The sequence below is a fragment of the Narcine bancroftii genome, chromosome 3 (genome assembly GCF_036971445.1).
Source record: "Narcine bancroftii isolate sNarBan1 chromosome 3, sNarBan1.hap1, whole genome shotgun sequence".
In the NCBI taxonomy this organism is placed as follows: Eukaryota; Metazoa; Chordata; class Chondrichthyes; order Torpediniformes; family Narcinidae; genus Narcine; species Narcine bancroftii.
The window spans coordinates 229,743,784-229,763,851 of record NC_091471.1 but is presented as its reverse complement, the minus strand read 5'-3'; the positions used below and the strand labels follow the sequence as shown (position 1 = coordinate 229,763,851).

The following is a 20,068-nucleotide window of genomic DNA, read 5'->3' as shown; positions in this document are numbered from 1 at the left end:
GAGACCCTGAAACACGCTGCCAAAGTGTTGAGTAGGACCTGTGCATGTGCCTCTGTTGAAGCCTGCGATAGTGGCACTGCCTCAGGCCATCTAGTCACCCAGTCGACCAGTGTGAGGAGGTAGTGTGTAGCTCTGGACACATGTAGGGGCTCCACAATGTCAACGTGCACATGGCTGAACTGGTGACAAGCGGGTTCAAATGTCTGTGGCGTGGGGTGGGGGGGGGAGGCCTTGGTGTGGGTCTGAATTTTGGACGATGAGTGCAAGTCCTGGTCCAAAGCAAGACCTCATTGCGGAGGCTGTACCAGACATACCTGCTTGCCATCATCTTAACAGTAGTCCTGATGGCAGGATGAGCCAAGTTATGGACTGAGTCGAACACTCATTGTCTCCATGCGGCTGGAACAACAGGGCAAGGTGTACCTGTCGAGGTGTTGCAGAGCAGCATGTGATTGCCTGGGGGGACGTTCTCTAGGTGTAAGCCAGTGAGCACTGTCTGAATCGCTGGAATGTCAGGGTCTGCTTGCAGTGCTTTTCCCAGGGATGAATAGTTGATGCCAGGGTAAGGGTCATGCACCACTAAGATAGCTGGCCAGGATCGGACGTGGGCTACTACAGTGGATTTACCAGCTATATGCTCAATGCCAGTAGTAAATTCAGAGATGTACAACAGGTTCCACTGTTGCCTGGCTGACCATGGGTGGCACACCTTACGGAAGGTGAATGTAAGGGGTTTGTTGTCTGTGTAAATTTTGAACACTGCCCTCCAGGAAGTATTGAAAGTGCTGAATTGCCATGTATAAGGCTACAATTCTCTGTCAAAGGCACAGTACTTGAGGTCTGGTGGCCTGACGTGTTTACTGAAAAAGGCCAGTGGTTGCCAATGTCCATCAATGAGCTGCTCAAGTCCACCCCCAACCACTGTGCTGGAGGTGTCTGTGGTGAGTGTGGTCGAGGCACCTGTCCTGGGGTGGACGAAGAGGGTGGTGTTGGCTAGAGTGTTCTTAATGACCTGAAAGGCCTCGGTAGCCTCTTGTGCCCATTGTAAGTTTTCATTGGGTCCTGCCATGAGGGGAAAGAGGGGGCTCATGAGGTGAGCCGCTGCAGGTATGAACCGGTGATAGAAGGTGGGCATACCTGCAAACTCCTGTAGCCCTTTCACTGTTAAAGGCATGGGGAAAGAGTGGATAGCCTCCACCTTTACTGGCAACAGTCTGGCTCCATGATGATTGATTCAATGACCCAGGAAGTCAACAGTCTCTTGGCCAAATTGGCACCTGGTCGGGTTGATGATGAGGCCAAAATCACTCAGCCTGGAGAATAATTGCCGTAAGTGGGTGGTGTGCTCGGACCAGGTGCGGCTGGCGATTAGAATGTCTTCAAGGTGGATGAATGTAAAGGGCAGATCCTAGCCCACTGCATCCATCAACCTCTGGAAAATCTGAGCTGTGTTCTTAACCCAAAGGTCATGAGGAAGAATTCAAACAATCTAAACAGGTTTATGATGGCCATCCTTGGGATGTCTTCTGAGTGAAATAGGATCTGGTGTTAGCCCCTGAACAGCCTCCTTCAGATTACTGACAAGTCCACCGGTCGGCGTTTCCTGGTGGACACAGGAGTGGAGCTGAGCATCCTGCCCACCCCCCCCCACTGCCCTCAAGACACGCACCCGATCTCATGGTCCCACCCTGCGGGCAGCCAATGGTTCCACCATGAAGACCTTCAGTACCTGCAGGGCGCAGATCCAGATCGGAAAAGAGAAATTCTGCTGTAAGTTTGTGCTTGCCTCAGTGAGTACTGTGTTGTTCGGGGCTGACTTCATGAGGGCACATGGACTGTAGGTCAACATGAAGGGCAAGAGGCTGGTCATTCGGTGTGCCTGGATGCCACAGATGCCTGTAGGCCTGAGATGCCACTTCCAGGGATGAGTATTCGAGCACACCCCAGGAGTTCCCCACATCCTACAACCACGATTCAGCGCCACCTTTCCCCAGCACAGGGTATACCACCATATCTCCATGGAGGGCCCCCCGCTGCACGCCAAGCCCAGACAACTTCCACCCAAGAAGCTGCAGCTGGCAAAGGAGGAGTTTTCCCGACTGCAGGAGTTGGGGATCATCCATCACTCGAACAGCACTTGGGAATCCCCTCTGCACATGGTCCCCAAATCCTCTGGGGGCTGGAGACCCTGCGGCGATTTGTGGTGTTTGAACAACATGACCACACTGGACAGGTACCCGGTTCCACACATTCAAGACTTCTCAGCCAATCTCCAAGGCAAGCAAGTCTTCTCCAAGGCCAATCTGGTGTGGGGTATCATCAGATCCCGGTCCACCCCGAGGACATCGGCATAATAGCAATCATCACCCCCTTTGGCCTTTTTGAATTCATGCGTATGCCTTTCGGCCTCAAGAACGCGGCCCAGACTTTTCAGCGCCTCATGGATGTAGTTGGTAGGGACTTGGACTTTGTGTTTATCTACCTGGACGATATCCTTATTGCCAGCCACAACCATGAAGAGCACAAGGTCCACCTCCGTACACTGTTTGCCTGAGTGGCGGAGTTTGGCCTCACGGTCAATGTGGCCAAGTGCCAGTTCGGCAAGCAGACGCTGCAGTTCCTGGGGCACACCATCTTGGCAGCAGGCATCAGAGAAGGTCGCAGCCATCCAGCGGCTTCCCAAGCCAACCACCTCAAGGGCCTGCAGGAGTTCGTGGGGATGGTGATTTTTTATCATCGGTTCATCCCCGGCACCGCCCGCACCATGCGACCGCTGTTCGTGTTGATCACCACTAAGGAGAAAGCCCTGACCTGGTAGGAGGAGGCAGAGACTACTTTTGCCGCAACAAAGGAGGCCCTCACCAATGCAACTCTATTGGTGCACTCACACCTGGAGGCACACACGGCACTCTCGGTGGATGCCTCAGCCAAGGCAGTAGGGGGCGTACTTGATCAGTGGCTCAACATACAGTGGTGTGCGCTGCCCTTCTTTATCAAAGAGCTGTACCCGCCGGAGCTCAAGTACAGCGTTTTTGACCGGGAGCTCCTAGCACTGTACCTGGCCATCTGCCACTTTCGATACTTTCTGGAGGGCAGGCCCTTCACGGTGTTCACGGACCACAAGCCCCTCACACAGGCACTTGCAATGGCCAAAGATCTGTGGTCGGCTTGCCAGCAATATGTCGGAGTTTACCACCAACATATGGCAAAGGGCAGGCAAAGACAACATCGTGTGGATGCACTCTCTCGTCCAGCGATCAATGCTCTCGCCCCTGGCCTTGACTACACACAGTTGGCACAGGATCAGAAGCTGGACACAAAGACACAGACTCTCCAGACCGTCATCTCTGGCCCTGAGCTCCAGAAAATTCAGTTAGCCAATGGCCTGGACACGCTGCTCTGCGACATCTCTTCCGGCTCGCCATGCCCTGTAGTCCCACCACAGTGGAGGTCGAGGGTTTTCAGTTTAGTCCATGACCTAGCCCACCCCTCAGTGAAGTCTTCGGTACGAATGGTGGCAGAGCAGTTTGTGTGGTACGGGCTCAAAAAGGTGGCCAAGATTGTGAGGAACTGCACCAGATGCCAGGCCTCCAAGGTTCACTGGCATACACAGGCCCCAATCCAGCAATTTGACTCGGCAGAGAGGAGATTTCAGCACATTCACTTTTTAAAAAATTTTTTATTTTTCACACATTGATCAAGACACATACATTTTTCTTTTCAAATATATAGTGTCGTTTTCTTCCCCCATCCCTCTTCCCATCCCACCCTCACTACCTCCCCTCCCATTCATTTAAAGTTAAGAATCTAAAACACACTAAACCCGTCAAACAATGTTGTCACTCAATAAAAATAAACAAGAAATAAACAAGAAATTCCACTGAGCAGCACATTCACTTTGACGTCGTAGGTCCCCTGCCAGTGTCCAGAGAAGCGCGCTACCTTCTCACAGTAGTCGATCGGACCATGAGATGGCTGGAGGCCATTCCCATCAAAGAGGCTTCCGCAGTGACGTGCGCCAGGAACATAGTAAGCCATTGGATCGTTAGATTTGGAGTCCCAGCGCACATCACCAGTGACAGGGGTGTCCAGTTCACCTCCACGCTCTGGGCTCAGCTGGTGAACCTCCTGGGGGTTAAACTCCACCACACCACACCCTATCATCTGCAAGCAAATGTTTTGGTGGAGAGGTTTAATCATCATCTGAAATCTGCCCTCATGGTTCACCTCACTGGCCCAGGCTGGGCAGACGAACTGCCGTGGGTCATCCTTGGCATCAGAATAGCACCAAAGGAGGACCTACAGGCATCTTCTGTGGAACTGGTCTATGGCACACCGCTCTCGCTGCCCGGTGAGTTCTTTGGCCCAGAACCCAATGTCATGTCTGAGCACGCGAACCTTTGGCGGATCTCTGTAAGAAACAATCCTCGCTAGCTCCCCCCTGCCTCTTTGCATCCAACACCCAACAAACACATCGTCCAAAAGAGCTGGACTTGGCAGAATTCATATTTGTTCGGCGCAACCCACATTTGGGACCTTTGCAACACCTGTACGAAGGTCCATACAAGGTCATCCAGTGTCCGGCAGGACTTTCACTTTGGACATAGGGGATAAAAATGAACTTTTCACTGTGGACCGTTTGAAGGCAGCACACTTAGCCCTATCATGGCCAGTGCAAACAGCCATGCCCAAATGCCGGGGCCATCCGCCTAAGTGGCGGGACACGTAGCTGGTTCTGGGGGAGGGGGGGTGGTTGTGTGGTGGCGCACTCTCTCATGGCGAACAAGCCCCACGTGAAATGGCATGTGGGAAGATGGCACCATCAGGGTTTCTCACTGCCTCGTCTCTTGCCCAGCGCGCACCTGTGGCAGTGATTATGATGTCACCACGCACGTGGTGACTGAGTTCATGCTGCCCTTAAAGGGGCGCGTGCTGAATTTAAATTAAACAGTTGTTAACGACTTTCAACGTGGTGGCTGAATCTTTTCTTGGCCATGTCCAGCTCTACAATATAATCTTTTAGTTCAACTTATTTACTTGAGTGTATAAAAGTTGGTGCATCCCTTTGTTGAGTGGAGACCTCTGGAGACTGCTTTCAAGTCTAAAAGCAGTAAAGGTTCTCTCAGGTTAACTTGGTGTTCAATAAAGAGTTAACTGTACCAGTCTGTGTGCTGTGTTCTTTGCATTGGGAAACAGCAGGTTCAAGATATTTGGTGAGACAGCCAGGAGTCCAAGATTGAGGAATGCTTACTGGATGGTGTCAGTGATCAGCTGGACTAGCATTTAAAGACACTTTCCCAGTTCTTCTCTTGGGGTTCTAGATCAACTGATCCTTCCCTCCCTATAGCAGAACTCTGACAGATTCCAGATGAACTAAGAGTGTCGCATCCCAAGCGCACAGAGGATAAGGGCTTGAGGGGATAAAAGTACTGTCCAACATAACGTGTTGCCCTAGTTCTGATGCCCTGCCTTAGACTGGTTGTTAAGAGGGGAAATCCCCTAAGTGAAGGTCAGTACCCTGATGTGGGCACAGAAGAACAAAAAGACAGCATGGGACAAATGTGTGATAAATCAGGAGTAAACATTCCTATGGGTAGAATGTTGGAAATGAGTGCTGTGGAGACCCTGGGACAGCCAATGTGTCTGAAATATGGTAAAGATTAAGGGTAGAAATTTAAATTGGACAGTGAGTAAAATAAAGGTAGGAATTGAGCAGGAGGCCAGAAAAGGGCTGGCCATGTAAATTTATGATAGAGTTAAAAAGGTAATGATATATCAGAAAAGGGACCGGTCCCATCCCTGTTCCAATTACACGGAGCAGGAAGAAGAATTTATAATGGTAGTAATACAGCCGTGGCAAAACAACTAATGTGGAAAAAATAAGCGTTGGAGGTAATGCGTGCACAGGAGAGGAAACTTTAGGAATCTCAATTATGTGTCTGGCATATTGCTTAGTAATCAAAAATAAAGTTAATAATGATTGGCAGCTCTCACCCTGTCTATGCGGTATATCTTTAAGGCTGAAATTAAACTTTTCTCCAGGTAAGATGTGTAATAAAAATTAAATTTAAATAAGGAACGGACCAGCACCAACTATAGAATTTGAAACTGATTTAGCATTCCAAATTAAAGATATATTTATGATTAAAATGGTAGCACATTCTCTTGCCCACACACTTATCCTAGAGAGAGAGAGAGAGAGAGAGAGAGAGAGAGGGAGGGAGAGAGAGATTTTTTTCTCTGCTATCCATTCATGACCGATGTAAGCCTCTGTTTTGCTAATTTTTCAAAACAGCACTAAGCCCACATCAAATGTTCTACTTGAAACTCTCAAACATGTTATGGACCAAACCAAGCCAATAATTGTTTTCAAAAATAAACAATAAGAGAGAAAAGAGAGGAAACAGAATCAAAGGGATTAACAGGAAAAGGTAAGTGTAGGAAAAGGATGCAAAAAAAAACAGAATTCCTGCTTGCTGAATGTGAGAGGAAAGAAATCAGGTGCCAAATGGTTAACAATCAGAAGGTGAAAGAAGAACATCCCGGGACCCCAATGTCAACCAGAGCAACCCTGTTCTTGTAGAATGATGAGAAATGGTGAATATCCAAACAACAAACCAGAAAATTAAGTTTTGGTAAAGAATTGGAATCAGAAGAAATTGGAAAGGACAATTCCAGGTCCCGTTAATAACATTGAATGCAGCGAAGCTTTAACGACAGCCTCACTAGATATAAACACACTTAAGGAAAAAGACCCACCTACAACATGAGAACTTTATTGTTATGCCTTTTGCCACCTTGACATTTGAACTGAACACCGGAGTCGTGACTGAAAAGAGGAATTTTGGGTAATAGCATAATATCTTTTTAAATGTGTCTTACTTATATGTTGATGTGATAAAATTTTATAGTTGATGAATCCATTCCCATATCCTAACCAACTCAACATGAGACATTCCCTCAAAACCCAGTCCCAATCCTATACAGAAAATTATAGAAAGGATTTTGAGACAGAACAGACTACAGACATTTGGACGTTAGGACCTCTTGTCGTTCCATGTCCAGAAAACACTCGAGTCAGAAGATGGATAATCGCCTGAGGAGTGACCAAGAAATTTGTGCAGACTATAACAATCCTGTTACCCTAGGATCTGACATCAGATGGGGAGTCCTCAGCTCTATATCCCTTGGAGGATCAGCTGGGGTGGTGACTACCAAGTATTGCAATTATCTCATCTGTGGCTTAACAGCGTTGGGCAATAGGACAGTGGCAGGGATGGAGGTTGTTAACCGAGATTTGGTAGAATTGAGGCCCTTCTCACAACAAACCGGATATACGGGGGATTATCAGTTTGCTACCCAGAATGGTGTATACTCGATTGTTGGGGACGTGCATTAAAAAGGTGACAGATGAATTCTTCAATATCTCTCAAGCAATAGAAAATATCCATAATCAGTTAGACAGTTTTACACAGGGACTGAGGGGCAGAATGGATGGCTTGCTTGACTAATCTGAATAATTGGAGGGTCAGGAGGTCATATATCTTACATGCAATTGTGATATTAGCTGCAGGATTAGTTGCTTTCTGTGCTGCAATTACTTGTGTAAATATCAGCCATAAAACCTTACTCTCAAAATTATTTGCCTCTATCCCACTGTAATTATCACATAAACCTCCAGACCTCTATTACTTGTCTAGAACCATTTCGACATTATAATCTAGTATTTATCATCCCATGATAAAAAGGAAGGACTGTAGTATTAAAGTGAATATTAAAATAATTTAGAAGTATTAAAGTGAATTAAAACACAAAATGGAAGCCTGATGTCCAGATTAAGGAGAGGCTCCATGAATACAGATTGGTATGACCTTTATAAGGCACCTGTAGATGGCTTTGGGATGTAGGCAGTGCAGCTAAAAAATGTGACAGGTTCTCTGTTTAGATTTTCCTTTTCTTGGGAGACCAGAGTTCGATTCCCGGGGGGTGGGAGAGTGGGATAATCAGACAATCCCACTGGCAGATACTGATGTACTGTTATAATCTGCATGATATGCAAGATGACTAGGAGTGCAGCAATATTGGGAATAGTTTGTGAGGACTTCTGGATCTTCTTTCCTTTCTCAGACACTCAGGGACAAGTTTTTGGCTCAGTGGCCCAGGGATGTAGAGAGAGAGAGAATACTTTGAGATATGAACACAGAAAATTGTAAATAACCCAGTTTTGGGGATAACTACTGTGGTTTATTCTGACCTTTGTGTGTGGTTCTTTGTCTTCTCTCTCTCTCTCTCTGTGAGACCATTTAGGTCTCATATGGGTGAATATATGGAAAATAAGCCACATGAACTATGTACTATTTTTTATGTATTCATTAATCCATTATTATGTAACAATTTATTATGTACACACATGTAACAATTTACCAAGTAACAATTTATTTGCATTATGTTACAAAAGTAACAATTCAATATGAATTTACAACACTAGGCCACAGTGATTGAGTCAAAGGTAAGGTTGCAGGACATGTTGAAACATGTGGTTCAAAACAAGAAAAGATTAATGGGTGGAAAATAATTGTGGTGAGTCAAGGGATGTCATGCTGCTGAGATATGTGGTTATGAATAATTAATTGCAGAAATGCAATATAAACAGAGGCTGTGCATTGTGTTCAGTGGAGTCAGTGTCCACAAATTTTCTTTGCAAATAAAAGTACAAAACTTCTAGAAGAATCATCTGCGTCTCCTGGATATTCTTGGTGTTCCACAAACCACGACAAACACAAGTGATTGGGCTGTCCCAGTACCTCAAAGTATGCTCACTGACACGTGCCCATTCCTTTACAACCCTTTAACACAAAGTATTTAAATTCATCCCTAATGTTGTCAGTAGATCTGAAACTTTCTTCGTTTCCCGGTCTCTCGTCTTTTTGAATACAGGCATCTGGCGCTGCCTCTTTCTTTTTCTTCAGCTTATAACAATTTGCCATCACAGGGCCAGGTTTTCTACAATAATGACAAAAGGGAACCTGAAGGTTTTCCCTTTCCTGCTTCCCTTCATCTTTAATTCTCACATTATTTCCTGATCATGGTTAACATTTAAATGTTTACTTAAGCACAACACAAGTCATAGCCCAGTGATAATTCGATACATTAGAAGAACTGAGGGAAGGTTTGTCACAGTCTTCCAGAATACATTTGAAAAGACATTGTGTTTATGCAAGGGAAGAAACCGTTCTGAAGGCTGAAGAAAAAAACAACTTTCTGAAGCAGCTCTTGTGGCCGGCCATTTTTGTGGAATTCTGAGCAAAGCAGGCTCTGTGAATGACTAGGCCTTTTTGGTGGATTGACCTGTGCCAGGAGAGTCTTTTTGGGAAGCAAAGTACTTCATTTTGATTGTGACAAACTATGGAGGTTACTTGGAGAGACTGTTTCATTTTCAGTGTGACCAGAAGTGAAGTTACTTGGAGAGACCGGTGCCAGAGTCCTGGAAGCTTTGTGGAGGCCGCCAAGTTCGAGGACCAGGAGTGTTGTGACCACAGCTTGGGTGGATGGAAATTTCTTCAAAGGCAACACAAGGAGAATTTTTGCGTCTGTATTGACTGTAATTCCAGTCTTCCCATCAATTCATCATTAATTCTGGGCATCAAATTTCAAAGCCTATGCATCAATACTGAATCTGAAAGACTGAACTTCGAATTAACTTTTGATATTTTGGCCTGGACTTTAATGATCTGGGTATAGCACACACACACACACACACACACACACACACACACACAGAGTTTAAGAGTAAGAAATAAAACTAGTGTTTTAAACTTAAATATTGTTCAGTTGATTGCCTCTTGCTGGTTGTTACACACAGTTCGTAACAAAACTGAACATTCGTCATCCAAGATTTTACCAAATTTGGAGCTAATTGAAGCTTAACAAAATTGGGGAGCTTATATTGTACGTGCTACAAAAGTCAGCACAGAATTTGGAGCTTTGTGATTGATAACATTTTGATTGGGTGGTTAAAATCCTTTTTTTCAAGCCAATTCAGAGGCTTGGGTTTGTCTGTAAAAGCAGGGATGGATATTGAATGATTTTTTGGAATCACCATTTCCTGCAGAGTTGTGGAAGGCAAAAAAGGATGATTTGGTAAATATTGATCAAGAGTTGGGACTTGCTGAAAGAAAATTATCTCTGAGAAAGGAGGAGATAAAGGAAATAATAGGAAGGAAATATGTAGAAGAGGGAAAGTTTGAAGAGGTGGAGTTAGAGAAATTTCCTGAGAGTAAATTCATTAAGCAGCAGCTGGTGTTGGAAAGAAGCGAGTTAAAAAAAAGTGAGGCAGATGAGAAAGATTCAAATTGAGTTAGAGGAAAAAAAGTTCACCAGGCTTTGGTGCTCAAAAGGTAAAGGTTTACCACTCAGGAAGGTTCTTGTAGGGTTTGCAAAAAGAGATATTTGTTGTTCCAGGATTTCCACAACTGAGGTACCACCATTAGTCACCTCAATGTCTCACTGATTAAACTTGCCCCATCATAAGCTCTTTCTTTCAGGCTATCACAGAGTTCCTTTATGTTCCACTTATTCCAAGAGATACATCAGACAGATAGCACTTTCAGCCATCCACTGCTCTGGAACTTTCTGTTTCCAACCAGCTTTTCCTGGCTTGTACTGTTCAGCTGTTTTCAGTGTCACATACACTAGCTGAGGGAGGTTGTTGAACTTGTCTTCTCTCTCTCTCTCCAACTGCTAACTGCTAGAAAGCCCATGTGACTCTCTCACTTGCAAAAATCCCACCTTCTTCAGCAAACAATAGAAGTTATCCTTCTGCTCCCATCTGTTGTCTTAGATAAACAAAACCCAGGGGTGACCTTTCTTTGAGCACACTGTAGGTACTTTTAAACAGCCATAATGTCTCCTTCAAGCAATGGTCTATTCATTTCATGACATCATTTCAATTAGCAGCTAGTTGTGAAATGTGCATAGCATTCTCCATAGTTTTTGCAATATTCCTAAATAGGAATTTTTCAGTATTTCAAACAAGATCTGTTTTAAAATGTGTGTATGTATGTAACCTACTCTAATTTTACAAAATTCATCCCAATATTTATCTATTACATTGGTGTGGACCCGCTGGTGGGTCAGCAGGTGGGAGACCTGGGTAAAGCCCTTTCCACACTCGGAGCAGGTGATAGGCCTCTTGCCGATGTAGATCCGCTGGGGCATCTCAAGGGTGTACGACCTGGTGAAGCCCTTCTGAACTGAGGGCAGATGAATGGCTTTTCACCGGTGTGGACCCACTGATTGGTCTGCAGGTCGGAGGACTGCATGAAGCCCTTTCTGCACTTTGAGCAGGTGAATGGCCTCTCCCCAGTGTGGACCAGCTGATGGGTCAGCATGAAGGAGGAACAGGAGAACCCCTTCCCACATTCAAGGTAGACGAATGGCTACTTCCTGGAGTGGTGTTGCTGGTGGATCTGCAGATTGGAGGTCTGGGTGAAGCCTTTGTGGTACTCAGGGAAGGTGAAGGGCCACTTGCTGGTGTGGACCAGCCAGTATATCTCAAGGCTGTACGACCTGATGAAGCCTTTCTTGCACTCGGGGCAGACGAACAGCTCTTCTCCAGTGTGGACCCTGTTACGGAGTCCGGAGGACCCCAAAAACCACAAGCAATAGATATGCACCACAACACAGGGTCACTTAAACAAAAGTAGTTTTAATTATATTTGAACAAGAAAACAGAATTAAACGTTAATGTATTACCTAACCTAACTACATAATCCCTCCTCTAATTCTAAGCACAGGTGTGTGTAATGTATATTTAAGATTAGAAAAGTTCTTTGGTTGACAGTCCAATCTCACTGGTTGCAGGCAATTCTTGTTCTGTGCACAGAAGTTAGCATTAATAAAGTTCATCAGTCTTTGGTGCTTAACAGGCAAATGGTTAACACTCAGGAGGGTTCTTGCTGGTTTTCAGAGAGAGATTCCTTTTCCAGGACATCCGCAACTGATTCCTTCTCTTTTTTTAAATAATTTTTTTATTTTTCACACCGTGAACCATATCAACCAAAACATATATAAATGTTTTTCATTAAATATACACAGTGGGATTTTCTCCCTTTTTTTCCCCCCTACCTTCCCTCCCCCCTCCAAAACCAATAAATATTTAACACATACAATACAATAAACCCATTAAACAATGTCATCACACAATGAAAAATAAACAAGAAAAATGTGTCATCTACTTTTACACACTGGATCAAGTCGTTTTGTCTTCTTATCATTTTAGCGGGTGGAGGTCCGAGGCAAGCCCTCTCTGTTATGTTCCATGTATAGTTCCCAAATTTGTTCAAATGTGACTTTATTTTTAAATTATATGTTATTTTGTCCAATGGAATACATTTATTCATTTCCATGTACCATTGCTGTATTCTCAGACTCTCTTCCATTGCCCAAGTTGACATTTTACATTTTTTTGCTACTGCTAAGGCTATCATAATAAATCTTTTTTGCACTTTATCCAATTTGAAATTCCTTACTTCTATTACTTAGAAAACAGATCTTTTGTGATTTTATTTAATACCTGATTAAGATCTTTCCAAAATTATTTTAACTTTCTCACCTGCCCAAATTGCATGCACTGTTGTTCCCATTTCCTTCTTACAGCGAAAACATCTATCTGATAATGTTGGATCCCATTTTTAAAAAACTTTTGGGGCATGATATATAACCTGTGTAACCAATTATACTGTATCATGCGTATCCTTGTGTTTATTGTATTCTTCATCGCTCCAGAACACAACTTTTCCTATGTTTCATTTTTTATCTTTATGTTTAAATACTTTTCCCACTTTTGTTTGGGTTTATAGCTTATTTCATCATTTTCCTTATCTTGCAGCTTAATATACATGTTCCTTATAAATCTTTTAATTATCATTGTGTCTGTAATCACATATTCAAAGCTGCTTCCTTCTGGTAATCTCAGTCAGTTTCCCAATTTATCCTTTAAATAAGCTTTTAGTTAGTCACGTGATGGAGTAGTGGCCAGTAGGGGAACTCCAGCCCTCTCCAGAAAAGTTAAAAAAAGATAGAGAAAAAGCAAAGGCACAAACTTAAAAACCAAAACAAAGTGAAAGTTAAAGTGTGGAGAAAATGGCAGTGAAGAAAGAAAAACCAAAAACGGGAAGAAAAGAAGAAGGAAAGACGTCGGAAGAAGAAGGTGAAGGCCTTACCTGTACGAAGAGGCCCGCCCCGGAGAGAGAAGCCCGCTCCCACAGGTCAGTGGAGGTCCCGGGCTCGGGACTACAAAAATGGCTCGCAGAGCCGAGTAAAAGTGCGCAACTGCGCATGCGCGACTCCTCGCGCTGTGCGCGATGCGCATGAAAAAAAACACACTGACGGGAGGGGGGGAACAGCTGCGGAGTCGATCTCCACAGCTGAGAGAGACACCTGCAGCACAGCAGCAGGTGCAGAACACAGACAATAACGACAACAAGAAAGAAGAGGGTAAAAAGAAAACAAGGAAACAACAGATGGTCATCAGAGTTAGGAAAAAGAGTGGAAAATATGGAAAAACAAGAAACAATTGTAGAAATGGAAGTAGAAGACAAAAGAGAAATTAGAAGAATCTAATAAAAAGGTTAAAGAGACACAGGAGCTGTTAGCTCAGAAGATAGATATAATAGAAAACTATAATAGAAGAAATAATATAAAGATAGTGGGCCTTAAGGAAGATGAAGAAGGCAAGAATATGAGAGAATTTATAAAAAATTGGATCCCCAGCATCCTGGGAAGATCAGAATTACAGGAAGAAATGGAAATAGAGAGGGCACATAGAACTTTCGCCCCGAAACCACAACCGCAGCAAAAACCAAGATCCATTTTAGTAAAATTCTTAAGATATACAACAAGAGAAAATATATTGGAGAAAGCAATGAAGAAAGTAAGAGAGGACAAAAAGCCACTGGAATATAAAGGTCAAAAATTTTTTTTCTATCCAGACATAAGTTTTGAACTCCTGAAGAAGAGGAAGGAGTTCAATACAGCGAAAACGATCTTATGGAAAAAAGGATATAAGTTTATGTTAAGGTACCCAGCGGTACTTAAAATAGTTATTCCAGGGCAACAAAACAGACTATTCTCAGATCCAGAGGAAGCAAGGAAATTTGCAGAACAACTACAAAACAAGCAGAGAGATGAAGACATGTAATAAGAGTAAAAATGATCACGATCTATATGTATGTGTGTAAAGGGCTATATATATATATATAGTGTGCATACATTAATGTATCTGTATTTAGAGGAAAATATATAGAGTATAGACAAGAATTAATAAGGGAGGGAAATGGAATAGAGGGAATAAGGAGGGAATTAAAAGAGTGACCTTTGTTACATATGAAAATTGAAATCTTTTCTGGGGGGGATGGGTGGGGAGGAGTTACGGTAACTGCAAAATCAGCTGACGTTTGTGAGTGAATTCGCAAATCCAAATGGAGAGGGGAGATGTGGTTGTCCGACAAGGGATAAAGGGCAACTCAGGAGGGGGAGGGGAGAATGGGGTTAAAGAAGTTTTAAATAGGAGAATAAGGAAAATGTTTGATGTTTTAGAAATGTTGTCTTATAAAGTGTTCAAAACAAGAAAGCAGAAATGGATAAGAAGGAAAGGTGATGATGGAGAAATGGAAAAGGGAAGATAAACAAAGTATAAAATGGCTACGCTGAACGAAATGACTTTAAATATTAACAGAATACATAAGCAAATTAAAAGGAAGAAACTGCTAAATTTACTGAAAAAAGAAAAAATTGATATAGCATTTGTGCAAGAAACACATTTAACTGAATTGGAGCACAAGAAATTAAAGAGAGATTGGGTAGGACACGTAACAGCAGCATCGTATAATTCAAAAGCAAGAGGAGTAGCTATATTAATTAGTAAAAATGTGCCAATTAAAATAGAAGAGGAAATAATAGATCCAACAGGGAGATATGTAATGATAAAATGTCAGATATATTCGGAGTGTTGGAATCTACTCAATGTATATTCACCTAACGAAGAAGATCAAAAGTTTATGCAAGATATTTTTTTGAACATAGCAGATACGCAAGGGAACATATTAATAGGAGGGGATTTCAACCTGAATTTGGATTCAAATATGGACAAAACTGGGAAAAAAATTAACAGAAAGAACAAAGTAACCAAATTTATAATTAAATCGATGGAAGAAATGCAACTTTTGGATATATGGAGGAAACAACACCCAAATGAAAAGGAATATTCATATTACTCGGCTAGACATAAAACATACTCAAGAATAAACCTATTTTTGTTATCAGCTCGTATGCAAGATAGAGTAAGAAAAACAGAATATAAAGCTAGAATATTATCGGACCATTCACCCTTAATATTGACAATAAAGTTAGAGGACATCCCTCCAAGAATGTATAGATGGAGATTAAACGCCATGCTACTCAAAAGGCAGGATTTTAGAAAATTCATTGAAAGACAAATTAAAATGTATTTTGAAATAAATACGGAATCAGTGAAAGATAAGTTTATACTATGGGATGCAATGAAAGCGTTCATTAGAGGGCAAATAATAAGTTATGTAACCAAGATGAAGAAGGACTATAATCAGGAAACAGAGCAGTTGGAAAGGGAAATAGTAAATATAGAAAAAGAATTAGCAATGAAGGAAGATACAACTAAAAGAAGAGAATTGGCAGATAAAAAAATAAAATATGAAACACTACAAACATATAAGGTGGAGAAGAATATAATGAAGACAAAACAGAAATATTATGAACTAGGGGAAAAAACGCACAAAATTCTAGCATGGCAGCTTAAGACAGAACAAGCTAAGAAAGTGGTATTGGCATCAAGGAAAAAAGACAAACAAATCACATATAATCCAAAGGAGATCAAGGAAAACTTTAGAGAATTCTATGAACAATTATACCAAACTGAAAACGAAGGGAAAGAAGGGAAAATAGATTAATTTCTAACTAAAATTGAACTACCAAAATTACAAATAGAGGAACAAAATAAATTAACAGAACCATTTGAGATAGTAGAAATACAAGAGATAATAAAAAATGACCAAATAATAAAACACCAGGAGAGGATGGATTCCCAATAGAATTCTATAAAACATTTAAAGATTTATTAATTCCTCCCCTCCTGGAAGTAATCAACCAGATTGATAAAACACAAAGCTTACCAGATTCATGTAAAACAGCAATAATTACAGTAATACTAAAGCAAGGGAAAGATCCACTCGCACCAGCGTCATATAGACCAATATCATTACTTAACACAGTTTATAAGATAATAGCTAAACTATAAGCAAACAGATTAGCAGAGTATGTACCGAAAATGGTAAATCTAGACCAAACTGGATTTATTAAAAAGAGACGCACAACAGACAATATTTGTAAATTTATTAACTTAATTCATGCAGTAGAAGGGAGTAAAGCGCCAACAGTAGCAGTTGCTTTAGACGCAGAGAAGGTCTTTGACAGAGTAGAATGGAATTATTTATTCAAAGTATTGCAAAAATTCAGTTTACCAGAGAAGTATATTAATTGGATTAAAGCATTATATAAGGGGCCATTGGCGAAAGTGACAGTAAATGGATATATATCAAAGCAATTTAACTTAAGCAGGTCAACATGGCAGGGATGCCCACTATCACCCTTATTGTTCGCGTTAGCTATAGAACCACTAGCAGAATTGATAAGAACAGAAAATAATATAAAAGGGATAAAAATAAAAGACAAGGAATATAAAATCAGTTTATTTGCGGATGATGTTATAGTATACTTAACAGAACCAGAATTATCAATAAAAGAATTATATAAGAAATTGAAGGAATATGGAGAAGTGTCGGGTTACAAGATTAACGTAAATAAAAGTGAAGCAATGCCAATGAATAATGCGGATTTCTCAAAATTTAAGAAGGAATCACCATTCAGATGGCAAATGCAAGCAATAAGATACCTAGGTATACAAATAAATAAAAATCTCGGCCAACTATATAAACTCAATTATTATCCACTAATGAAAAAATTACAGGACGATTTAGAGCATTGGAAAGATTTACCATTAACACTAATAGGAAGGATAAACTGTATTAAAATGAACATTTTCCCAAGGATATTATACCTATTTCAGGCATTGCCAATACACTTGACAGAGAAATTCTTCAAGGAGTTAATGAAAATAATAAGGAAATTTTTATGGAAAGGGGGGAAACAAAGGATAGCACTAGATAAATTAACAGAATGGTATAAACAAGGAGGCTTACAACTGCCAAACTTTAAAAATTATTATAGAGCCGCACAATTAAGATACCTATCAGATTTTTATCAAACAAGGGAAAAGCCAGATTGGACTAGATTAGAATTAGATAAAATAGGGGAAAAGATACCTGGACACATATTATATAAATGGGATGAAAAATTGGTACAACATAGAAGTTCTCCAGTATTACATCATCTACTCAATATTTGGAAAAAGATTCATGTAGAAAGGAATAAAACAAATTATGAATTACCAAAACTAACATTGACGCAAAATAAGTTACTCCCTTTTACAATAGATAACCTTTCCTTTAGAGAATGGGAGAAAAAAGGGATCAAAAGAATAGAAAATTGTTTTTCAGGAAATAGATTATTATCCTTTGAATAAATGAAAGATAAATACAATATAACTCAAGATACAGTGCTGACATATTACCAATTAAGATCCTACTTGAAGGAAAAATTAGGAAGCAGTCTGAGTTTACCCGAGGGAAGTAACTTTGAATATGTGATTACAGATACAATGATAATCAAAAGATTTATAACAAATAAACTGCAAGAAAAGGAGAATGAGGAAACAAATGGTAAAACTAAACAAAAATGGGAACAAGATTTAAATATAAAGATAAAAAAGGAAACATGGGAGAAGTTGCGTTCTGGAATGATGAGAAATACAATAAATATGAGGTTACATATGATACAATATAACTGGATACACAGGCTATACATTACACCTCAAAAGTTAAATAAATGGGACCCAACAGTATCTGATAGATGTTTTCGATGTAAAAAAGAAATGGGAACAACAATTCATGCAATCTGGACATGTGAGAAAGTAGAAAAATTTTGGGAAGATCTAAACCAAATATTAAATAAAATTACAGAAAACAATATACCAAAGAATCCAGAGATTTTCCTCCTAAGTAACATAAAAAACAAAGAATTTGGAATTGATTTGGATGGTGCACAAAAAAGATTTGTTAAGATAGCTCTAGCCGTAGCAAAAAAATGTATTATGTCAACCTGGAAATTGGAAGATAATTTGAAAATACAACAATGGTATATAGAAATGAATAAATGTATTCCATTAGAAAAATAACATATAGTTTAAGAAATAATATTGAAATATTTGAACAAATATGGGAGCCTTACATGAAACACAATAGAGAAAACCTACCGGGACATTCACTACCTAAATTAACGAAAGGAGAAGGAAATGAAAAGAATTGACTCAGTGGAATTTCTTGTTTATTTTTATTGAATGACAACATTGTTTGACTGGTTTAATGTATCCTAGATTTTGTAGTTTAAATGGACAGGGGGGGGGGGGAGAGGTAGGGAGGGTGGGGGGAGAAAATGGCACTGTATATATTTGAAAAGGAAAAAGTATGTATCATGGTTAATGTGGTTTATGGTGTGAAAAATAAAAAAAATTAAAAATAAAAGCTTTTAGTTGATGATATGCAAACATTGTACCATGAGTTATTCCATATTTGTATTTCAACTGTTCAAATGTGAATAAATTATTTCCCAAAAATCAATTTTCTATTCTTTTGATTCCTTTTCTCTCACATTCTCTAAAGGAAAGGTTATCTATTGTAAAGGAATTAGTGGGTTTTGTGTCAATAACAATTTTGGTATTTGGTAATTCATTTTTTTCCTTTCTAAGTAATCTTCTTCCATATATTAAGTAAATGATGCAATACTGGTGAGCTTTTATATTAAACCAGCGTTTCATCCCACTTATAAAGTATATGTTCCGGAACCTTCTCCCCTATTTTATCTAGTTCTAACTCAGTCCAGTCTGGTTTTTCCCTTGTATGGTAAAAATCTGATAAATACCTTAATTGTGCTGCTCTATAATGATTTTTAAAGTTGGGTAACTGGAAACCACCTTGGTTGTTCTTCTTTTTTCTTTGGCTTGGTTTCGCGGACGAAGATTTATGGAGGGGGTAAAAGTCCACGTCAGCTGCAGGCTCGTTTGTGGCTGACAAGTCCGATGCGGGACAGGCAGACACGGTTGCAGCGGCTGCAGGGGAAAATTGGTTGGTTGGGGTTGGGTGTTTGGTTTTTCCTCCTTTGCCTTTTGTCAGTGAGGTGAGCTCTGCGGTCTTCTTCAAAGGAGGTTGCTGCCCGCCAAACTATGAGGCGCCAAGATGCACGGTTTGAGGCAATATCAGCCCACTGGCGGTGGTCAATGTGGCAGGCACCAAGAGATTTCTTTAGGCAGTCCTTGTACCTTTTCTTTGGTGCACCTCTGTCACGGTGGCCAGTGGAGAGCTCGCCATATAACACGATCTTGGGAAGGCGATGGTCCTCCATTCTGGAGACGTGACCCACCCAGCGCAGCTGGATCTTCAGCAGCGTGGACTCGATGCTGTCGACCTCTGCCATCTCGAGTACTTCGACGTTAGGGATGAAAGCGCTCCAATGGATGTTGAGGATGGAGCGGAGACAACGCTGGTGGAAGCATTCTAGGAGCCGTAGGTGATGCCGGTAGAGGACCCATGATTCGGAGCCGAACAGGAGTGTGGGTATGACAACGGCTCTGTATACGCTTATCTTTGTGAGGTTTTTCAGTTGGTTGTACCTCTCTGTTAATTTACCTAACATTATCCTCGGTTTCCTCCCTTTCCACAAGAATTTCCTTATTATTCTCTTTATTTCATTAAAGAATTTCTCTGTTAAGGGAATTGGCAACAATTAAAATAAGTATTGTATCCTTGGGAAGACATTCATTTTAATGCAATTTGCCCTCCCTGTCAACATTAGTGGTAAT

General features: G+C 41.2%; 1 protein-coding gene across 1 annotated transcript in view; it reads right to left on the bottom strand.

Moving 5' to 3' along the window:
* Window positions 1-20,068, bottom strand: part of LOC138758212 (zinc finger protein 850-like) — a 77,304-nt gene that overhangs the window by 45,116 nt on the left and 12,120 nt on the right. Inside the window, 2 exon segments of the mRNA XM_069926818.1 lie at window positions 11,110-11,188; window positions 11,272-11,424. Coding sequence (XP_069782919.1) covers window positions 11,110-11,188; window positions 11,272-11,424 — 232 coding nt within the window.